Source organism: Saccoglossus kowalevskii, chromosome 7 (assembly GCF_978046115.1).
Source record: "Saccoglossus kowalevskii chromosome 7, keSacKowa6.1, whole genome shotgun sequence".
Lineage (NCBI taxonomy): Eukaryota > Metazoa > Hemichordata > Enteropneusta > Harrimaniidae > Saccoglossus > Saccoglossus kowalevskii.
In genome coordinates this window covers 12,509,825-12,531,493 of record NC_140647.1, presented here as the reverse complement: position 1 = coordinate 12,531,493, position 21,669 = coordinate 12,509,825, and the positions used below count along the sequence as shown (strand labels likewise).

At 34.6% G+C, this 21,669-nt stretch overlaps 1 protein-coding gene across 2 annotated transcripts; it reads left to right on the top strand.

Annotated features, from left to right (window-relative positions):
• Nucleotides 1-699: 699 nt before the first annotated feature.
• On the top strand, nt 700-21,212 carry LOC102807047 (ATP-binding cassette sub-family C member 9-like). 2 transcript variants are annotated; one of them, XM_085501107.1, is made up of 31 exons: nt 700-2,215; nt 3,152-3,180; nt 3,292-3,388; nt 4,702-4,899; nt 5,898-6,047; nt 6,354-6,509; nt 7,161-7,295; nt 7,498-7,660; nt 7,813-7,853; nt 8,483-8,746; nt 10,538-10,702; nt 11,089-11,164; nt 11,679-11,784; nt 12,088-12,186; nt 12,308-12,473; nt 12,932-13,069; nt 13,266-13,488; nt 13,829-14,028; nt 14,149-14,388; nt 14,566-14,723; nt 15,475-15,567; nt 15,804-15,906; nt 17,273-17,386; nt 17,480-17,591; nt 17,779-17,909; nt 18,031-18,109; nt 18,480-18,588; nt 18,999-19,102; nt 19,271-19,404; nt 19,498-19,560; nt 19,649-21,212. In XM_085501107.1, the coding sequence occupies exons 1-31, from the start codon at nt 1,619-1,621 to the stop codon at nt 19,781-19,783; spliced, it is 4,578 nt and encodes a 1,525-aa protein (XP_085357233.1). In that variant the 5' UTR covers nt 700-1,618; the 3' UTR covers nt 19,784-21,212. The 2 variants fall into 2 exon arrangements, with proteins under 2 accessions (XP_085357233.1, XP_085357232.1); XM_085501106.1 differs by having other exon boundaries at nt 3,152-3,388.
• Nucleotides 21,213-21,669: the final 457 nt, after the last annotated feature.

Sequence of the window (21,669 nt, the reverse complement as noted above, 5' to 3'; positions counted from 1 at the left end):
TAAAATATGGTTTGCTGACTTTACTGACTGAGATAAGGAGGTCATTTATGAGGGAATGCAAATGGTCTACCTGCTTGTATCATATGTTGTTGTTTTTTCTGTTCACGGCACACATTCCGTGTCTTTACTCGGTCGAGATTAGGATACAAAATAGCCGTACTACATTACTGAAACCGTCACCCTGTTTTGCAGGAAGAACTACTTATTACGTGTAATAAACATCTGGAAAGAATGCTTTGCTAGGAAACTTATTACTTATCAGTCCGATTTATAAATTACCATATCATGCTATGGTGATACATAATGGCCACTCGTCGGCCATAAAAATCATATCAGCCGATAAAATTTGTGTGAGGCTAGGATGACCGCTGTCATCGATGTTATTCATCAAATCGAAATATTACCAAATACAAAATGAAAATAACTATAAATAAATTGCAAATGTGAGTACGTAGGAATTGGACTAAGTTATGAATAGTTTGGCAATATAAACTGACGAGAACCGTGTTTGTTTAATTTTAGACGGCATTGTGGGCGAGGAAAAAAACATTTGAGCTAACAATAGAAATTGGAGTACCAATACAGGATAATGTAGACTCGAGTTAAAAATGCACAATTATTCTAATTTAAAGGGTATTTACTGTAGTCAATTTGGTAAAAGGCAGTGATTGACGCACCGCTTTTTGATCGACGTCCTGAGCGACGTACACAACGCGTGTAAAACACATGCATTATATTTTTGTACATAAAATTCAAACACGTTCTGTGTGGCGACCACCGCCATTTAATGATGTGGCCGACAAACGCCATCATTGGAGCAAGAAATACGATTTCTAAAGTTATACTCGTAAAAAAGAAGTGTGAAATAGAAATAGGGTATACATTAAAAGTGAACACGTAAAATGCAGTGCGATTTAGGGACTGGTCATTTTCTCCGGGTTGGGGTGCCGGGGAAAAAACGAGGGGGGAGGGGTTCCAAGCTGTTGTGAAACTGAATAGAGAGGCATGACGCTTTCCCATTGCCTGGGAGGGGGCCAATCAATTTTGTTATGTGCAAAAAATACATAGTTTAAATAGACACAATATTTAAATTAGTGATTTTTGTACATTTTTTATTGCACACAAATATTCAGTGGTGAGAAAGCTAGCTACTGGAGTTAGTAAAATCTCGGTATAAGATCAAATCTCTAGACTAACCCCAAATACCGATGTTTTCTTATGCGTGAAAAATCACAAAAAAATAAAACACACTGTATCTCTGATTCACTCGAAATGTATTACCCTCTTTAAACCATTGCTACAATTGTTTTTTTTTAGTGAATGCATGCTTTATATATTCTTATAAGAGAATTTTGATATTATATAAATTTTTTGATATTATATTTTGATATCATAATATAAATTTAATTTTTTTAAAGAAAAAACCTTTACTACATCCTTAATACGGCTATGTCCCGAGTTCACGAAAAAATATACATTTGAATAAAGGTCAACGAAAGCAAGGTCACATCAAATTGCAAACAGCGACACCATCGTCGAAAAGAGGGTCAATCTAAGACATCTTAGGGCATCTCCATGATTTACTATGTACAGCTAATCTTGCTTCCAAGCCGTCAGTATGACTACATTCGCCGTGTCCTGGTTCTGTGCTGATAACTACACATATGAAACAATTACCGATAACCATCGGCGAGGACTGGCAGATCAATGCCTAGCAGAACTCGTGTGCGTATGTATACATGGATTGTTGATCGTCGTAATGTCCACAACACTCTGTATATTAGGGTGTTGTACGGTTCTACGGTATCTCACCTCACCAACTATCGTCCTATACCCCGGTCATAACGTTAAATGGATATTATCGATTGTAATCTGGCTTGTACTACTATGTAGCCTCGGAGAAGGCGTCTTAACTGACCTCACACGCAATCCGGTAACACAGCCACATTTATACATACCCCCAACCGTGGCACTGACAAGTATGATAATAACCCTGACTTATTACCATCATATGGAATATTGGGATGTTCCACGAATGTCATGGTTACTGGTGATCTACTGGGCATTCTCCTTAGTCGGGGAAGCGATGAAACTTTCTAATCTATACAGCCAATTTGGATTAGACATCACAATACTACGATTATTCAACACATTATTGTTAGCTCTCTTGTATGCGAGTTGTCTGCTGATTGAATTTAACGTGATCAGAACAATGGTAAGTGACACTGTGAATCACGTGATACAATATGACCTCTCGACGCATGGAAATCAAGAATATCACGTTAAACTGCGTTATTGTAAACAAAAGACACAATTTTGTGGTACACCTTCTTTTTAAAGTAAAGTGACGCCAATTGCAAACCTCGAATAACTAAAGGTTCATAGTTCATAATCTACTGGACTAAGTGATTGCATCATGCTGTCCGTGTGACCGATGCAAGTTCATGACCATGCCGAGTGATATGAAGGACTCATTGTAATCAGTAACCAATAAAAAAAATTTCTACGATAAATATCTTGACCATGCTAGTGGTTAATCCTACAAGCCTCAGTTTCGAAAAACCATATATTCTTACCAATTTGCAAACTCGCTAGTGAATTGGCTAACTGCTTTGGTTTTTACTAAGCTGTTGGCTTTTGAATCTCGCTGGCACCGACTTGTGTTCGCGTCCACTCTGGGCGAGTCTATATTGCATTAGGGGACATAGAATGCTTTTACGTAGGAGCATGTCTAGATTCCCCTGAATGATTTGCTTTGTTACGAGGCGTGATTTTCATCCGTAAATTAGAAATGATTAGTAGAATTATTTAACCAATCTACAACGAAATGATCACAAACGTAATTTCACAAAATTATATTTTTTACTTATTTGTGTTTATTTTATATGACTCACAACTTTGGAGCAGATCAGATATTGCTCTCATATCCAAATCAGCGGAGGTATATACTTCGATAGAGGTTGATGTAATGATGACGTCATATGCCTCTATGAAAACACTTTTTTTTGTTTCAACACCTTAAGAGTATGTATCTTATATAATTTCTCTGAGTGGGAAAAAACGTGGTGTCCGAAAGGAAAAAAAATATAATTTTGCAAATGACCTTGTCAAATGGAATGAACGTAATAGAAATGTCTCATTTTTTTTGCAGGTGTTTGGTTGGTATTATTCGCGACCTCGGTACCCTAGCGAACTTAACAATCCAGATATGCTGCTTTCGCATAAATATACCAATCTAGTTTCACGTTCCCTCTTTTACTCTTTAAAATGGTTGTTGAAACTCGGATATAGGAAACCCTTGGAAATGTCTGATCTTGGCTGCTTGCCTCAGGAATTTCACTGCAAATACCAGTACCACGTGTTTGAGAAAGCTTATGGGGCCGAAAAGGTAATATCAATAGGTATACATAGTCACGAATACAGACGATCACGTACTGAAAGGATGGTGTGTATGTATGTAATCGCCAATTCTGCTGAATCATCAATAGAAGATCGATTTTTTTATGTATATTGAAAACTGTTTTTTTTTATTTCTGTTAACAAATATATTTTGCGCGTAAATCATCTCCGACCGAGCCACACTACTTTTCTAAAATCATATTTTCATTCTACAGTGGTATAACATCTGTAGATGCAATTAGGCCCTAAAATAATACTGTAAAGGGGGTAATTATTCACTGGGTTTTAATTTAGCTTATTTCGCTGACTGGAAAAATGCGCTAAATTAAACCACAGTGAATATGTAAAATTTAGCATAGAACACATTATCTAAATGACGAAACCGTGAATTTAAAACCCACTGAATATGCCTGAAATGGTAAATCAGTGAAATTTAAACCCAGTGAAAATTAGTCATTTTACAGTAATTGCGTTCCAAAATAAATTCTAAAATTATATCTATAATCTCCAATCTTACATACATTCTGAAACAGTATCTACATTCTAAAAATCACATCTACAAACCACAATCTTACATACATTCTAAAATATTATCTAATAATACGGCAATGCAAAAAACAACTGAGTGAAGATAAATCCAATCGGGACTCGAGCGAGGGAGTAACCAGGGTGTGATCACTTTTAAAATCAAGAACATTACAATCATATGAAACAAATGTTTTCATCATATACTTTTCCTAATTATGCAGATTATAAACAATGTTTTATTGTAATGTGTGATTTTCGATAAAACAATTTGTGTTATAATTGTAAAACACGTAAAAAAAACGTATCCAACAATTCATTAATAATATATATATACATACAAGTGTTTTTAGTTTTAACTTTTCACAACGATGTATATAATTTTAAAATAGTTTAACACTGTATCTATATTACAGCCGTATCTATATTCCAAAAAAACACATATTTACATTGTGCCTACATTTAAAGATCGTATCTATATTATCAAACCATATCACTAACCTGATATTTGATATCAACGCTCGATTATATATAATCACATATCATAATATCATATTTACTTATTCTCCCCCATAATCACATTCACAAATTTTGTTATATCAACATTCTGTAGCAATATCTATATTAAAGGAATTATGTAGAATCTTATATTTGTATTTGTGATTTTGACTGTTTATAAATGAGTAATTATGTAATTTACATATCACTCTATGAGCAGTCATATACAAATATCGTTCTTTGGCTGGAAATACAGAACTTCTTTTATTCTTCCAACAGGAAAAAGTGCGAAGCAACAATAAGAAACCGTCACTTTGGAAAACGTACATGAGGGGTTATGGTTATAGTATACTTTTCTCAACCACACTAAAATTCATTTCGGATTTGTTGAATTTCATACCCCCTCTTGCGATCGGTGGCATCGTGGCTTATGCAACCCGAGTTTACTATGAAGAAGACATATCGAATGATACACAGGTAAGTACAGAGGTCTGTGATCGGTGGTACCGTGGTTTGTAACCCATGTTTACTGTGATTAAGATAGAGCGAGTGATGCACGTGTAAACACAGAGGTTTGTGATCGGTGACATTTTGACGTTTAGTTGTAACGCATGTTTACTATAATGACAATTTCAATGACGCACTTTAATACGTTGTAGTTGATTCTGTCATTTGTATCAGTTGAACTTTTTCAAACTTTCCTGTTTGCATATCAGCCTTGTTGTAAGGACATTTTGATCTGAAAAGTGTCTGGGGAAAAAAATGCTTTTTGGGGGGAAGAAAATAGGATGTTTTTATTAATTGACATTATTTCCGGGCATGGTATCTTTGTCTGAATTTGGCTTAAATGTTCCGGGATACCTCCCTTCAAAATTTGGATAGCACACACTGGACTCAGAGAAGAGGCTTGTCCTCTAGAAAACGTTTGGGTATGGGGTCCGTGACTACGCCTTGTATTCGAGTTCGTAGCTTATGGGTCAGCTCTGCGTGTGGCCTGATTGCTTGCCCTTTGCTTGTGGGTTCACGTTTGACGTATGTTTTTTACCACTTATCCCCCACCCTTTTGTAGGAGAGAAGTGTACAATTTAATCTGAATTTTGTCACTTTCTTTAGATTTTGTGTGAAAAACCGGGATTGCAGTCTGCACTCGGGAAACATAGTATACGTAACAGTTAAAATTGTAAAATCATATCAAATAATATATTGTGGTCGGCTGATCATGTGTATTCCCAGCTGTTTGTCGTCAATACTTCAAAGCGGAGCGAGGGATTTAGTAATCACGTCGATAAAATGATAATAACGCATTGTAATACATTTATAAATATTCAGAAAGATGAAGGGAATGCTTATTTTGAGTTTATTATTAATCCAGTTCCATTGAATAATAACTGCAATTATAGTTATCTCTGTATATTGTCTTTATCGTTTTGGCAGCTTTCACCAATTTTACTCTGTATTGTTTACTTCTACGGCAGACGGTGTTCATAACTGTTGGGGAGTTCTTTAGTAATGGTTACGTCTTAGTAGCGGTGGTGTTTGTGTCTGTGATCATTAAAGGTGTCTTGTTGCAAGCATCCTCACATGCTACAGTGATACCTGGTTTTAAAATTCGTATGAATCTACAGGTGAGTCAGCCAGTTTGTGTCGCGATGCTTCACACGTAACACATACATTTAAATGAAGCGATTAGGTGCTGTAAGCAAGCGCCGGTTTGAGTCACGCATGCAGTACGTGTTTACTTTGATTTGACGTAGGATTTACCATGCCGTTTTTTCGGTGTTATTTGCTTACTTTGCTTTGTATGTCAGCGGCAACTATGAGTTGTCAATTGATCACCAATTTCATACAAATCTCACATTTTGTAAAATCTAGGATAATTCTATATCATTAAGTGTGATGATGACGACTGACGAAACATTATTTCCTCTCAGAGCTTTACGTATGAAAAGTTACTTCGTCTCTCCTCTTGGTCTTTATCGGGTGGCGATATGACAGCTGGGCAGATAACCAACCATATATCCGCCGATGCCATGACGATACAATGGTTCTTCATGTATCTATTCTACAATGCTTCCATACCATTCCGGGTTTGTAGTCAACTTATTATCATATGTGTACAAATATTGAGACAATGTTTTGTGATGTAATCATTAACGATTGGAAAAAATAAACAACAATATCACCTCCTATAGTCAACAACACAAATAGTTACGTCCCCGAATACAGTGGTTGTCACAGTCAGCTGGCGCACACGTGATAATAAAATAAATGCGATATTTACTATATGGGGGCCGCCATCTTGAATGCGGCATAAAACTAAGAGACAAGTTGTGAAACGCGTTTTTCAGATTCCTCAAATCTGGACAAAAATATCAATCTTTCACAAAAATACGGTCCGTTGGGGTTATATTGAGCCAACGGATAACAAAATTCGACCGAATTCGGCGTTTTTCTGTGGAAAAATCCCTTAAATACTAACACCTCAACACATCGTATTTCTGTGAAAGATTGGTATTTTTGTCCTTATTTGTAGAAATTTGAAAAACGTGCTTCACAACTTCTCTTTTAAATAGTTTTATGACGCATTCAAGATGGCGGCCCCATATATTAAATATTGCATTTATATTATTATCACGTGTGCGCCAGCTGACTGTTGTAGTTATTGGCCCAACACATAAATCTAAACTGCAAATATTTTTTGGCAACTGAAACTTGTCTTATTTCTCTTACTTTTACAGGTGTTATTTGCGCTGCTATTATTATATTTGGAGCTCGGCATATCAGCATTCATCGGTTCGTTACTGCTTTTCGTTGTATCTCCTATACAATACAAGATTATCACAAAAATGTCAGAGATACAGTTCTGTGTTCTCGTAAGTTGAAGTTTATTTGTCCTTATAATTTTATTTAATACTGTATCAATCCATGCTTAGTGTGTACCTTAGGAAAAAGATACGGTACTTTTCACAGTTTTTTTTTGGAAATAAAGATAATAACAGTGAATGATAGTCGACAACACTGTTTTTACACAGATATAATATTCTTTATATTGACGATAACGTCATTTGTTTGTAGTCGTTTGCAGACGAGCGCTTAAAGAAGTCCAATGAGCTTCTACAAAGTATGAAGTTACTGAAATTATATGGCTGGGAAGAAATATTCTCTTCTATTATCGAAAGTATTCGTTCCAGTGAAGTCGGACAAATCGTCAGAACTGGAGTTTGCGTGATTATCTCAAGTAAGCGAATTGTAAAATGTGGACTTCAGTCAAGCTTGTTTCACAGTAAAAATATATAAAGCATGTTCTTATCATGATGAAAATCTGAACAAGGCGTGAGGTAGATTCCTACTGAATATTTTACTATATGCACTTGTTTTATTTCTACACAGCATTTCTTGCCCAATCAACTCCAGTAATTTCCACTTTTATTGTGAGTATGTTTAATTCGTTTTATTTACTCTATTTACTCACAGATACACAGATAATATTGATAGTAAAAATAAAAGCTATAATAACAATAATACTTTATACATTAACACACAAATACAATTACAAGGAATAGATTTTTTAAGTTGGTCTTCGCATCATCTAAATTCTATGCTTATTTTAAATATAAAGGTAAACTGTTTCATATGTTGTCGCAGATGTGGTTTACCAAGAACAATAATCTCAGTTTTATCGGTGTTCAATTTTAGCTTATTCTGACGCATCGACATCATTAATGTCATTAACAACACCATTGCAATCTCCTGAATTTGATTTAAAAGATAATTCAAATTGCATGCTATCGGCGTATAAGTGATGATTTGAATCATGATACTTGACAATGTGCATGTATACATATGTCCGCATACCGATCTTTGTGGAACAACATAAAAAATATACCACAGCCTTTAACATGAAACATCATCAACATATAACTTTGCGATTGGTGGCAATTGGAAAATATTTAATTAATTTAAATGAGTAATTACTTGATATTATTATGTTATTATATTATGTGCACAGTATTCCTATGTGTACATAATCTCTCTCTCTTTCTTCCTCTCATTGGTTTAGACGTTTGCCATCTATTCTAAAATAGGTCCATCACCTCTGACACCAGAGTTGGCCTTTTCTGCTTTGGCTTTATTCAATCACCTCGCCATGCCCCTGCTAGAACTACCAAACGCTATTTCAGAAACAGTAAATGCTATCATCAGCACCAGACGATTTCAGAACTTGTTTGATGCGTGTGAAGTCAGTGAATATGTTCATGGTCGACCGTTACTTAGCAAAGGATTCAATGACGTCTCAGATAGTATGGGAACTAGTGATGACAATGTAAGTTATGATATGTTAATCTATAATGAATAATCATTATACATGAATACCAATCACGTAGTATGCATTTGCAGTTAAGGTATACTTAGATCTACACCCATAGATTAATATTTAACACGTAATCCATCTCAGTATAGGGAATGTTCATTGCGTTTGACAGATCCGAAGTTGAAATATGGCATTGTACAAGTGACAAAAAACAAAAAGAGTTTGAATTCAATATACATTTAAAATTTTGTGTTTGACATTCGGTTTTTTAGCTCCGCTGTCGAGCGGAGCTTATCATATGAGTGATTGTCCGTCGTCGTCCGTCGTCGTCGTCGTCCGTCGTCGTCGTCCGTCGTCCGTCGTCCGTGTCAATGTTTTACTTTTTCGACTTCTTCTTGAAAACTACAAGCCTAAATGCTTTGATACTTGGTGTATATGTACCTTGGGTAGACCTCTCTTAGGTTTGTTCATTTCATGTTGATATCTTTAATTCTCTAATTTTGATGAATATTTTTGTCATTTTTGGTAAAAACTGATATTTTCGACTTCTTGTTAAAAACTGCAAGTGCAATTGCTTTGATACTACATCTATAGGCACTACATGTGGACCTCTCTCAGATTTGTTAATTTTGTAATGATATCTTTAATTTTTTAATTTTGGTGAATATTTTTGTCATTTTTGGTAAAAACTGATATTTTCGACTTCTTGTTAAAAACCGCAAGTGCAATTGCTTTGATATTACATATATAGGTACTACATGTAGACCTCTCTCAGATTTGTTCATTTTGTAATGATATCTTTAATTCTCTAATTTTGGTGAATATTTTTGTCATTTTTGGTAAAAACTGATATTTTCAACTTCTTGTTAAAAACCGCAAGTGCAATTGCTTTGATATTACATATATAGGTACTACATGTGGACCTCTCTCAGATTTGTTCATTTTGTAATGATATCTTTAATTCTCTAATTTTGGTGAATATTTTTGTCATTTTTGGTAAAAACTGATATTTTCGACTTCTTGTTAAAAACTGCAAGTGTAAATGCTTTGATATTACATATATAGGTACTACATGTGGACCACTCTCAGATTTGTTCATTTTGTAATGATATCTTTAATTCTCTAATTTTGGTGAATATTTTTGTCATTTTTTGGTGAAAAGTGATATTTTCGACTTCTTGTTAAAAACCGCAAGTCCAATTGCTTTGATACTACATATATAGGTACTACATGTGGACCTCTCTCAGATTTGTTTATTTCGAGATGATATCTTCAATTCTCTAATTTTGGTGAATATTTTTGTCATTTTTGGTAAAAAGTGATATTTTTGACTTCTTGTTAAAAACCGCAAGTCCGATTGCTTTGATATTACATATATAGGTACTACATGTGGGCCTCTCTCAGATTTGTTCATTTTGTGATGATATCTTCAATTCTCTAATTTTGGTGAATATTTTTGTCATTTTTGGTAAAAAGTGATATTTTCGACTTCTTGTTGAAAACTGTAAGTCCGATTGCTTTGATATTACATATATAGGTACTACATGTGGACCTCTCTCAGATTTGTTCGTTTTGTGATGATATCTTCAATTCTCTAATTAATTTATTTTGGTGAATATTTTTGTAATTTTTGGTAAAAAGTGATATTTTCGACTTCTTGTTAAAAACTGTAAGTCCGATTGCTTTGATACTATTCATATTGTTCATTTTCTAATGATGTCTTCAGTTCTTTAATTGAAATGTGCATTGCTAACAGCGGAGCTATCTCAGCCGATAGGCTGCTTGTTTTTCATGATATTTTAGTCAGGGAAAAAGCAACTTAGTGTGGCTTACAACGGACATTCATCTGAACATGAGAGAGACGACCTCGTTCATCTGATCCACGATACGCCCCCACACTATGGTACCTTTGAATCGAAGTCTACGGACACTCCTGTCACAGATATACCAGATCACCTCTCAATTCAGGTGAGCGATAGGGGTGGAAGGCAATTAAACTATTGATTTATATGTATGATAAATCATAAAAACCAACATATTATAATCAACACGTCACGTGTTTCTTAGTAGTTATCTGTTTGAACTTCTTGAAAAACACATTTGTATGAAAACGATTTTATGAAATGACAATTGTGCATTCTGGCAATGTGCAATTTGTTTATAGCGTTTTGTTTTTACTATGTGGTGAAAATAACTTGTTTTTAAAATTGATGTTGATAAATTTTATGGATGGACATTACTAACTATCCTGTTTGTTAGGCAGAAGATTTGAAATTGTTAAAACAGATATGCTTCTTATTCCAATAATTTGGACATTTTGACATGTGTGACTTCTTTTATCTATATACCTTTAGATAAACAGTGGCAGTTTTGCTTGGGACAAAGATGAGGAAGCGGTGCTAACAAACATTAACCTTAATATACCTACAGGTAGGTTGTGTGTTGTGTACGTATCTTTATATTTCAGTTTATGTGTAGATCATCAATATACACATTATTTGCAACTGCTGCGCTTCTTAAAAGCAGTTAAATTCTGTCTTCAGGGATACCTTCACATCAAATGTCTTTCCTTTTGATGTCCAGTGACTTTTCTCACAGCCTTGACATTAAATTCGGGTGTGTCAGTCATTTTGAAATAGACAAGGCTTCAAAGAAATATACCAAAACATTTGATCTATAAATTCTAGCATCATAAATCGAGGCAATTGAGACACAACATGCACATGTTAGTATGTAACCGGCAACGGCTAAAATAATCATGGTCTTTCACGCTCACTGTGTCTCAAACCCTGTGCTGCTTACAGCTCAAACCAAAGTAGAACTGATCTCATATACCCAGAAACCACTTGATGGCTTCCTTGTCGCTATATATAAATGTATAGCTGTAAGTAATGTGAATATTGCACAAAATATTTGCTATGCTTATATTGTTGTTGTGTTTCAGGAAGTCTAACAATGATTATTGGTTTGGTTGGCAGTGGTAAGTCGTCATTATTATCAGCCATGCTGGGTGAGATGTCTCTAGTCACAGGCATAGTGCAATTTAACAGGTATATGTTCTAATGATGTTATATAGATATTGTTGATGATTATATCAATCGACAATTAAAGCACAGTTACTGTTTTTTAGTGACCTTGATTAAAGTAACAATCGACATGCCTACACATACCATTCACCCAAACTCACAACTCATAATTTGGATATCTGTATTTGATTAAAATTCATAAAAGTGGGTTACAGACAACACATTGTATTTACCAGCATCAGCATCCCGTAATCCTCATGATTAGATATATCATACCTTGCATGTCATATTATGATTATGGAATTCCTTTCTTTCTATATTTAACAGGTCAAAGTGCAGTATTTCTTATGTTTCCCAACGGCCTTGGGTCAGGAACGCAACTCTGCGAGATAACATTCTGTTTGGAGAACCGTTTGACTATAAAAGGTATTACACTTCACGTTGATATATTAGGAGTAGTAATGATAGTACAATCGATATGGCAATCATATGAATGATTTAAATGATGTAGTTTGAATCTAATTGTATGTATGCAATCCCTCATTAGATATCAGCAAATATTGGACGTTTGTTCACTTCAGCCAGACATAGATATTCTGATGGCCGGTGATAACACTGAGATTGGAGAGAAGGGCATAAATCTAAGTGGAGGTCAGAAACAACGAATAAGTGTAGCACGAGCCTTGTATAGCCGAACAGACATAGTCATATTGGTATGTATTAATATTGATATAATATAACGTTCGTATCACTTGTATGTAGCACAGACTGATGACGTTAAATGCTAATTTCCAAATTGTGTGAAACCTTATACATCTCTTTCCTTCCAAGTGAGTATTGCAATGATATCTTTCAGTCTAATTTCACGCTCTTGTACTTTCAATAAGCTAATCAGCGTTGTAGTATGACGTTGTATAATGAAATGTTATATTGGAATCTAATATCAATAGTATATTGTTAACAAGCCCATATACTGATGTGAAATAAATACAATTTTACCCTTGTTCAGGTCAAATGTACTTGAAAAAGTATCTAATATTAAGGTGGTAAGAGACGACGCCGCAGTTTTTAAAAAATATAACTGAGTTGAATAATCGTATTTGTCATTGCAATCAACCGGTTAGTGTACAAGTAACATTGTGTAACTTAAAGGCATCTGTTATCGTCCCAGGATGATCCACTAGCCTCCCTAGACGTTCATGTCGGTGCCCATCTCATGGAAAACGGAATAGTTGAGTTTTTGATGGAAGAAGAGCGAACAGTAATTGTCGTGACACATCATTTACAGTATTTATGTCACGCTGATCAGGTAATTATAACTTTGATATGGTGTCCCCATGATGCATTGCAATCCCTTAAGGAAATAAAAGTCAAATGGTGTATACAGTAGGTCTATCCAGACAGCAGCATGCATAAGTAAACAGTTGAATATATACAGCAATATATCTTGATAACGAAAGCTGTTGCAGAATCTCACTTGTGTGGTTATTTGAAAAATAAAACAGGTTGTCGTCATGGATGATTGCACTGTTGCTCGTCAAGGTGATTTAAAGGAAATTCAAAAGCACAGTCCAGAACTATACAGCGACTGGCAAAAGTCTATCACTGTCATCACAGAATCTGATGATAGTCAGTCAGAAGGGGAAGATGTGAACACGGAGCGTAAACATTTACTTGACGTCGTAAAACAACTGTCCAATCAAAGTGTTGATGGTATTCAGGAAGATGGTAAGATGTGTGTGTCGTGTGCAATGTGCCATTGTCTGTCTAATATAATGTATTAACATTTTGTGGACATATTTCTGCTATGAATAATAATACGTCTTTTTAATTTACACGAATTAGTTATCACTCATATATACATTTCCAGGAACTTATAAGGCCTTGATATTATATATCCAAATACGTATATGAATATCAACCTTAGTATTCCTTATCAGACATGTGAATCTCGGGCATTTTCTTCAAGTCATGATAACATATTGTGTTTACATTAGTGTTACACATTCCCAGGCAAGTGACTGTGATCCATATATGTACTGTGCATATTTACATATTTTATTTGTAGGATTATTAATTGAGAAAGAAGAACGGGAAATAGGGTCTATATCGTGGCGTATGTACTTGACTTACGCCAGAGCAATGAAATATCCATATGTTTGCTTGATAATTATATTATACATAGTGCAAGGAGCTGTACATATCATGACCAATTTTTGGCTGTCAGAATGGTCGGAAACTGGCGTTGCCACAAACAATAAGACAGAGGTAATGACTTACTCTTTTGTTTTCGTGTGTCGGTTTTTCCAAATAAATCTATTAAATAAATGTATATTAACCATTTTTTGCCCAAGTTTCCTAAATGTTATTTTTTTTTATTTAACGAAGGCTCAATTGGATAAAGAATTGGACTATTATCTCAATGGATATGCAGGATTTTCGTTCGGCTATGCCGGTGTCAGTCTCTTAACAGTCGCCGCTATCGTTATATGCTCTTTATTTTCCATTAGAAGAATGTATATCAGACTGTTACGTAATATTGTTCATGCGCCATTGAGATTCTTTGATACAACCCCACTCGGTCGTATATTAAATAGGTTTTCAACGGATACACAGGTTATAGATCAGGTGAGTTATCTACGCATATCATTTCAAATTGCTACTCAAATAAACTTACACAAGTGATATTCCAGATGAAAACTGACAATGATACGTCATTCGATTATTAGATCATGTGTTTACAATGATACGTATTACACATATTACTATAAGTTGTCATATATTCAATTTGTTTGATTTTTACAGCGGCTATGGAAGACGATAGTTCATATAGCACAGGCGTCACTTCCTTGTGTCTCAGCTATCGTTGTCAGTGCTGTGGTGACTCCAATATTTATAGGTGTAGTGGCGCCTGTTATTATTCTCTATTATTTTGTACAATCATATTTTCTATCCTCTGCTCGGTGAGTGCAAAGACGATTACTATCTATAAAACTACTACACTTTTAATTTATTCGACTTCAATATATACTCATATCACGTGCCCTTCAGCTATAAAGTTTGAGTTTTCCTCATCAAACAGCTGCAGACAATCTCCATCAGACATTTGGCGATCGATCCGTCGCAATTTTGATTAATTGCTCGCTATGCTCCATAGAAACAACACAGAAACACTCTGTATGATTAAGCATCAACTAAAACTACACCAGATGTTCATTCTAGGTGCTCCATATGTTTGCATGTGATTTAGCTTTCTCCAAGCATCGTCTGAGTACTTCCACCAGTCACATCCACTGGTGCATTTTATGTACTGCGCACATGTGACGAAATAATTGAACATCTCTAGTGCTTGTCGAAAACACATCATAACCTAAAAACGTGTATTCTGTGTGGTTTTCTGCAAATCATACGGATCTTTCTGCACGCAAAGCGGCGGTGCGGCAGTTCTCAATAACGGACTAACTTTTTGTGTTTTCGGCATTACACAAATTTGCTGGTTTATTACTTCATGCTATGTTTTTATATTGTTTTTTGTGCTGTCAAAATACTAATTTATGAATTATGTAGTGTATTTCAATAATACCTCGGAGTTGGGCAAGCACATAAAGACGAAACTCGAATATGAATATATACTTAAGTATATATGTTAACCAATTGTCTTATTATATTTTAAATGCACATGTAACATTTATCTTAAACATATTCAACACACAGGGAACTGCAACGCTTGGATAGCATTACAAGATCACCTATATTTCAACATTTCTCTGAAACCGTTGGAGGGTTGTCGACAGTGCGAGCATTCAGGTACACATATCATTGAAATACATGTTTATGCTTTTCTTTTTACAATTTGTTAAGATTAAAATGTACGTTGTCAAGTATACCAGTAATAATATTTCATGAGACTTGTATTGTGAATATAAGTTGTTGTAATGTTGCTAACCTTGTTATGACTAAATAGTTGTAGTGTTTATCATTTATATTTCCAACGGTTAGGTATGTTGGGTTCTCTAATCTTTCAATGTTCTAATTTATTTCAGGCATGAAGCAAAGTTCCGACATAGATTCATGGAACGAATGGATAAGAATAATTTAGCGCAGTTATATTTAAATTACAGTCATAGGTGGCTTGGCGTTAATCTGGTGAGTGGATACTTATATGCTAATAACGTTGTTTACATGTACATAGCCTCTCATATTCTCGGGATGGAGCTACGTCACAGAACGTTTCTAAGACGCGCACCACTGTACAATGTATATCTATGGGCTTTGCGCGAGCTGCTGTAGAACGCAGGTGAAAACAGCAGAAGTCATGAAAACAGCATAAAATCAACTGAGACAATCCTGAACAACCAAATTTATATATGTTATTATGTGTGTGTTGCACATGTATGAATTATATTGTTATACTGTTTAGGAGAGTCTCAAAAAGTGTTCCAAAGAACAGTTTGTTGAGAGGTTTTTTTTTAGTAAAGTATTATTAGTAAAATATGAACATCAATCTTAAATAGGCATTTCATATCGCCGACGAAGCTTGAAAGATTGTCGAGGCTCAAGCCTGTTGTTTTCGGAAAGGCAATTCAATTGATGCGTCTGATATTTGGGGTCACCGCGGATATGAATCAGTTGAGAGAGAACAATATCTTGCTTGTAGAATGTATTGAGGTGTTTCCCAAAGTGCTGCAAACTGTACAGTAATGGGAGAATGTGGGCGTTACAAAATGTTTATAATAACATAATATTAAGTATTGAACCATATTATTATTGGGGGTAAATGCTACTTCATGCTGTATCACTGAGATGAAACTGGGCCACTTATGTTAAACCATTGCTATTGTGCAATATGCAAGAGATTTGGAATGCAGATGATATTATTTATATTATTTATTTATTAAGATCTTCGTTTCTACATTAAAACATCGTTTGTATTTGCATTGGAATGGAGATATTTCTACTATGGATATACTAGAAAACTACCATCTTTTGAGGTTATTAGCGAAAAATACATTCCAAGATGCTATTTTACATTGCCTTCATATAATTTGTTAAATTGATTAGATGTTAGACAGTAGATGTTAGACAGTATCATACTACAATCCATGGCGTCTTATCTGTATCATTCCTTAAAACTAAGATATGGAATTTACAAAACCATTGAGTGACTTTACAGCATGTTTTTTATTTATTTGTTTAAGCGCTACATAGATTAACAAAGTTCAAATGAGTGGACAGTACGTAGACATAAAGTTCAGGAGTTGACAATGTCCTGTCTTTTCCCTTTAATATGCTGTTCACAATACGCGTAATACTTAGTATAATTGATTAATAATTGTTGCCATATTTGACACATAATTTGGTAAATTTAAGTAAGTACAATTAATCCACATATTAACCAACATATTATCATACCCATACATACATTATGTTGAACACATGTGGTAAACATAACAATTAAACTATTGAAGTGTTGGGAGTATGTCATGACATTGCGTATAACTTTATTTTACAGGAAATACTCGGTGCCCTGATTATTCTGATTTCTGGCTTGTCTACGCTTATATCATGTGAAATGGGTCAGACTAAACCAAGTTTGGTAGGATTGGCCTTGGCATATTCAATATCGGTAGGCACATATTAACTTAAAATTATTTATTCTTTTATGTTTTTCACAGTAAATAAATGGTGTCATTATGATTGTATATTATAATGATTTCAGATATCTGCCTATTTAACATGGTTGGTTCGTGCTGGTGCAGACTGTGAGATGTACATGAACGCTGTGGAACGAGTCGAATATTATTCGCAAGTAAACACAGAGCAATACCAAGGTAATTGTTGAATCCTATAGTATTTCTTGAGAACATAATCATTTATTATCCATTACTTCATTATACTTTAATCATGTTTTCGATCATATATAAATCATATCTATATCTATATAAGATTGGAGACTCATACCTGTTTGGGGCTTATTTTACGACACTGGGTGATTGATATTTCTATATGTATTGACAGGAATTTACAACCCTCCTTCTGATTGGCCAGATAAAGGTGACATTATTTTAGAGAACGTGTCCGTGAGATATGCTGCTGGGCTAGACCCTGTGTTACGTGATGTCAGTGTTCGGTTCAAAGCTGGCGAAAAGGTGACGTGAAACTCAGATATAAATCTCGTAGTAAATCAAATAGTTTATTCCGAAAATAAATATTGGTGATCTATAATTTGTCTAGCTAATGCTAATTTTCAATATCTTTGTTTCTGTTCAGGTGGGTATATGTGGTCGAACCGGAAGTGGCAAATCATCCCTGACTCTGGCGTTGTTCAGAATTATTGACACATTTCAAGGTATTATGCAGCATTTTTTATATTCTTAAGAAGTAGATTTCAAAGGTGCATTTCAACAAACCAAATATGGGTGTTAATTAATATTTATGTAAATGGCAATTGAAGAATGTATATAACATAATCAATGTATATATAGTCTTGAGACAGTCTGGACAGTGTATGTGTAGTCATGTAATTGACGTGATCCTGAGGTGTCCTTTTAAACATACATGTATCTAATTCAGTTCAGTATCCTGAATGAAACATACTCGTACGGTTTTCAGATTGAAGGACATAAATATACTGACAATAATGACGAATTAGCACAAAAACGTAACACGAAAACAATTGTCAACCTATTATGCATTTGTATATGTGTTTTTATTTGCAGGTCGTATACTCATTGATGGCGTTGATATATCCCATGTTCCATTGTTAACACTTCGTAGTCGACTTGCCATTATCCCACAAGATCCTGTTTTATTTCAAGGGACTATAAGGTACAATGACCTTAAATAACACACGATTTGTTATACGTGTATATAATATAATTTTCCACATGTATTTACTGTTGTGGCGAAGACTGGGAGGGGTTCCTTAGTGATATTTTAAAATGGTCATTATTGTAATGATGCTTTTGATAGGTGATTTAGAATGCTGGATAGGTATTACATGTCATGTGCAGCAATCTTCTGAATTCTTGTGTATTGGACTCTTACAAGTCGTGATATGTATTTACTAATTTCAGTTGCCAATTACTATACCTTAGGAGCTCATTCCAATTGAAGACGTTTGTGGGGACATGCTTTAAGTAATAATTATAATAAATATGGTGGGTGCGGAACCGTAGTGAAAAGCGTAGCAATTCGGTATTACCAAATCATTTAATAGACATGTTTGTTTTATGTAGGTTCAACTTGGACCCAGAACACTCGAGAACTGATGACGAATTATGGGAGGCTCTAGATATAGCCCAGTTGAAAACAGTCGTCAGTGAATTGCATATGACGTTAGGTAAACACTGGCTTAAATACATTATTTTATGTGAAGAAAATGAATATATTATATGGTTAGTTGCATGAGTTGATTCATATGACTGATATTCTTCATTTGTATTACGTCATTTGATGATAGTTCCCAATTATGTGTGATTTTATTTACAAATGTACTAATTAATTTCAGATGCCCAAGTCACGGAAGAAGGTGAAAACTTCAGCCTTGGACAGAGGCAGTTATTCTGCTTAGCCAGAGCATTTTTACGAAAAGCCAGAATCCTGGTAATGGACGAAGCCACCGCATCAATCGACATCAAAACGGTATGTTACCAAAAAATAATCAATCTGATGTTTACCTTTCCGTCAAAATGTGTATGATATATAATACATATGTTTAATATACGTTTTTTATAGGATAAGATCTTACAGCAAGTAGTTGCCAATGCTTTTGCTGACATGACAGTTCTTACTATTGCTGTAAGTATGGACTACAATGTGTACCATCGAAATTGTCGACTTCATTGTATTCTCAGTAGTTGATAATAAAATATTATTATCATTTCAGCACCGCATTGCCACCATATTAGACGCTGATTCTGTACTGGTACTGAGTGATGGTAGTGTTGTCGAGTATGACACACCGAGTAATCTACTGGCAAATAGTGATAGTGCGTTTGTATCATTAGTAAATGGGCCATAAGTTAAACTTTCTTTCCGTCGCATAATTAATTAACAAAATAATTTTATTTGAGTACTGTTTTGTGAGAAATTGATTCTTCTAATAGTGGACCAAAATAGTTTATTATTAGATGAGGAGAATTTCAATTGTATTTTATTTGTTGATCCTTTATATAATCACGTTTCTTATTACGACACATATTTCTGACCCGTTCCTTTGCATCCTTGTACTACTGTGCATGATCTGCTTTGTCTGTCTTACGAAATCTTCTCAGCAATTTATATTTCAGGCGCTTTACACTTTTACATTCAAAATCAAACCATATTGGTTGGTTCTGAAGTTTGCCTAATTTAGTCATATGGCATGCCTCAGCTGCAGATGCCAACAATGACTAATTTTAACACAGTAGTCTGTGTCATTATTTGGAGTTTTGATAATATAATTTAGTTTATTTTGTATGGATTCAGAGCAAACAAATGCGTAAAATAAGTCAGCACGATCAACTGGCCATACGAATTTCTTGACAATACTAGCTACACACTTGTCATTTCTCGATGCCTTATGCTTATATCTAAAAATAAAATTGATGTTATCCTCGTCTAATAATAAAATCGGGTTGTGGACCAAAGCCAAGCCAGTATTAGTAGATTGGACATCAAAGGCAATGTTTTCTGTGGTTTAATAATTAAAATTAATCATAGATGCTCGCACACGAACATGTACTAACATACTTGATGCCAAATATTACCAATTCAAAACTGTACTCGTGTTAAAAATGAAAACAATAGATATGTATACCATTGTTACCGCGAGCACTGCAGTATGGATAACAGGGAAACTTGAGTGTTGGTCAAAGGTTATTTTGATAACGAATTATCTAAGGTTTATTTTACCAGGGTGTTGGAAATGAACGTAAAGAATTAAAAAACAAAAATGTGCGGATATTTACTTTCAAATCTTGGCATGCACGCCTGGATACATAACTACTCTAAAGTCTCTACTATACCATTAATTAAAAGCTTCAAATTGCAATGAAGTCATGTTTAAATGGAATGGATTTGTGTTCGCATATCCAGCCATACATTAAATATTGAGTAGCGTACATACATTAGTTACCAACATCAAACAAGTTCTGATATTTTACTATGGTATCACTGAAGAAGAGTTTTATCCCACTGCAATGTGAACTTATATTAAATATATATTACTATACTATGAACACATTATTGTCAATAATTTCACCCAAATACTGTCAGGAACAAACAGGGACCTGTTAAGTATAAGTTTTTATTGTATGTCTTCAATGCCAGAAATGAGATCATAATTACCATTTATTGTAATGGTTGAATATGTTTACTTTGTTCTTGTAGTCGTACTTTTATTTATTACATGTAAACATTGTAGCACTATGAATAATATGTTATTTATTTTTAAAGGTAAACATAGTAAATCTGCCTTGTCTCGATCTTGACCAGTTCTTCACCGAGTCGTCACATGCGTCAGATGGCCATAGCGTGTCATTGTTTACAAACAAGCGTCTACCCTACGTTTTTAGCGTGTGTTGTTATCGTCGCTTGGGACTCAATTCCCGCGCGTGCGCAGGTGACGACCCTCTCGCTTTAATCGCTCAACCGTTTGTATAAGGTTCCAAAAGTTGGTAACTGGGGAAAGTTGAACTAATATGTGACAGCAGCGAGAATTAGAGGATAAAAAAACCGCTAAAAAAAGACGACTTCCCAGTGCTCTGCGTTATATACCGTTGATAAAAATCAATATTGTAAATACCTCGTACAAGGTTTTGAAGTTGACAAAAGTACAGAAACAAATTAAACTCATGGCCACCAAAATCAGAAAGTAAAGGATATGACCAAGTTTGATGTATATATATTCTGCGTCTAAGATCATTT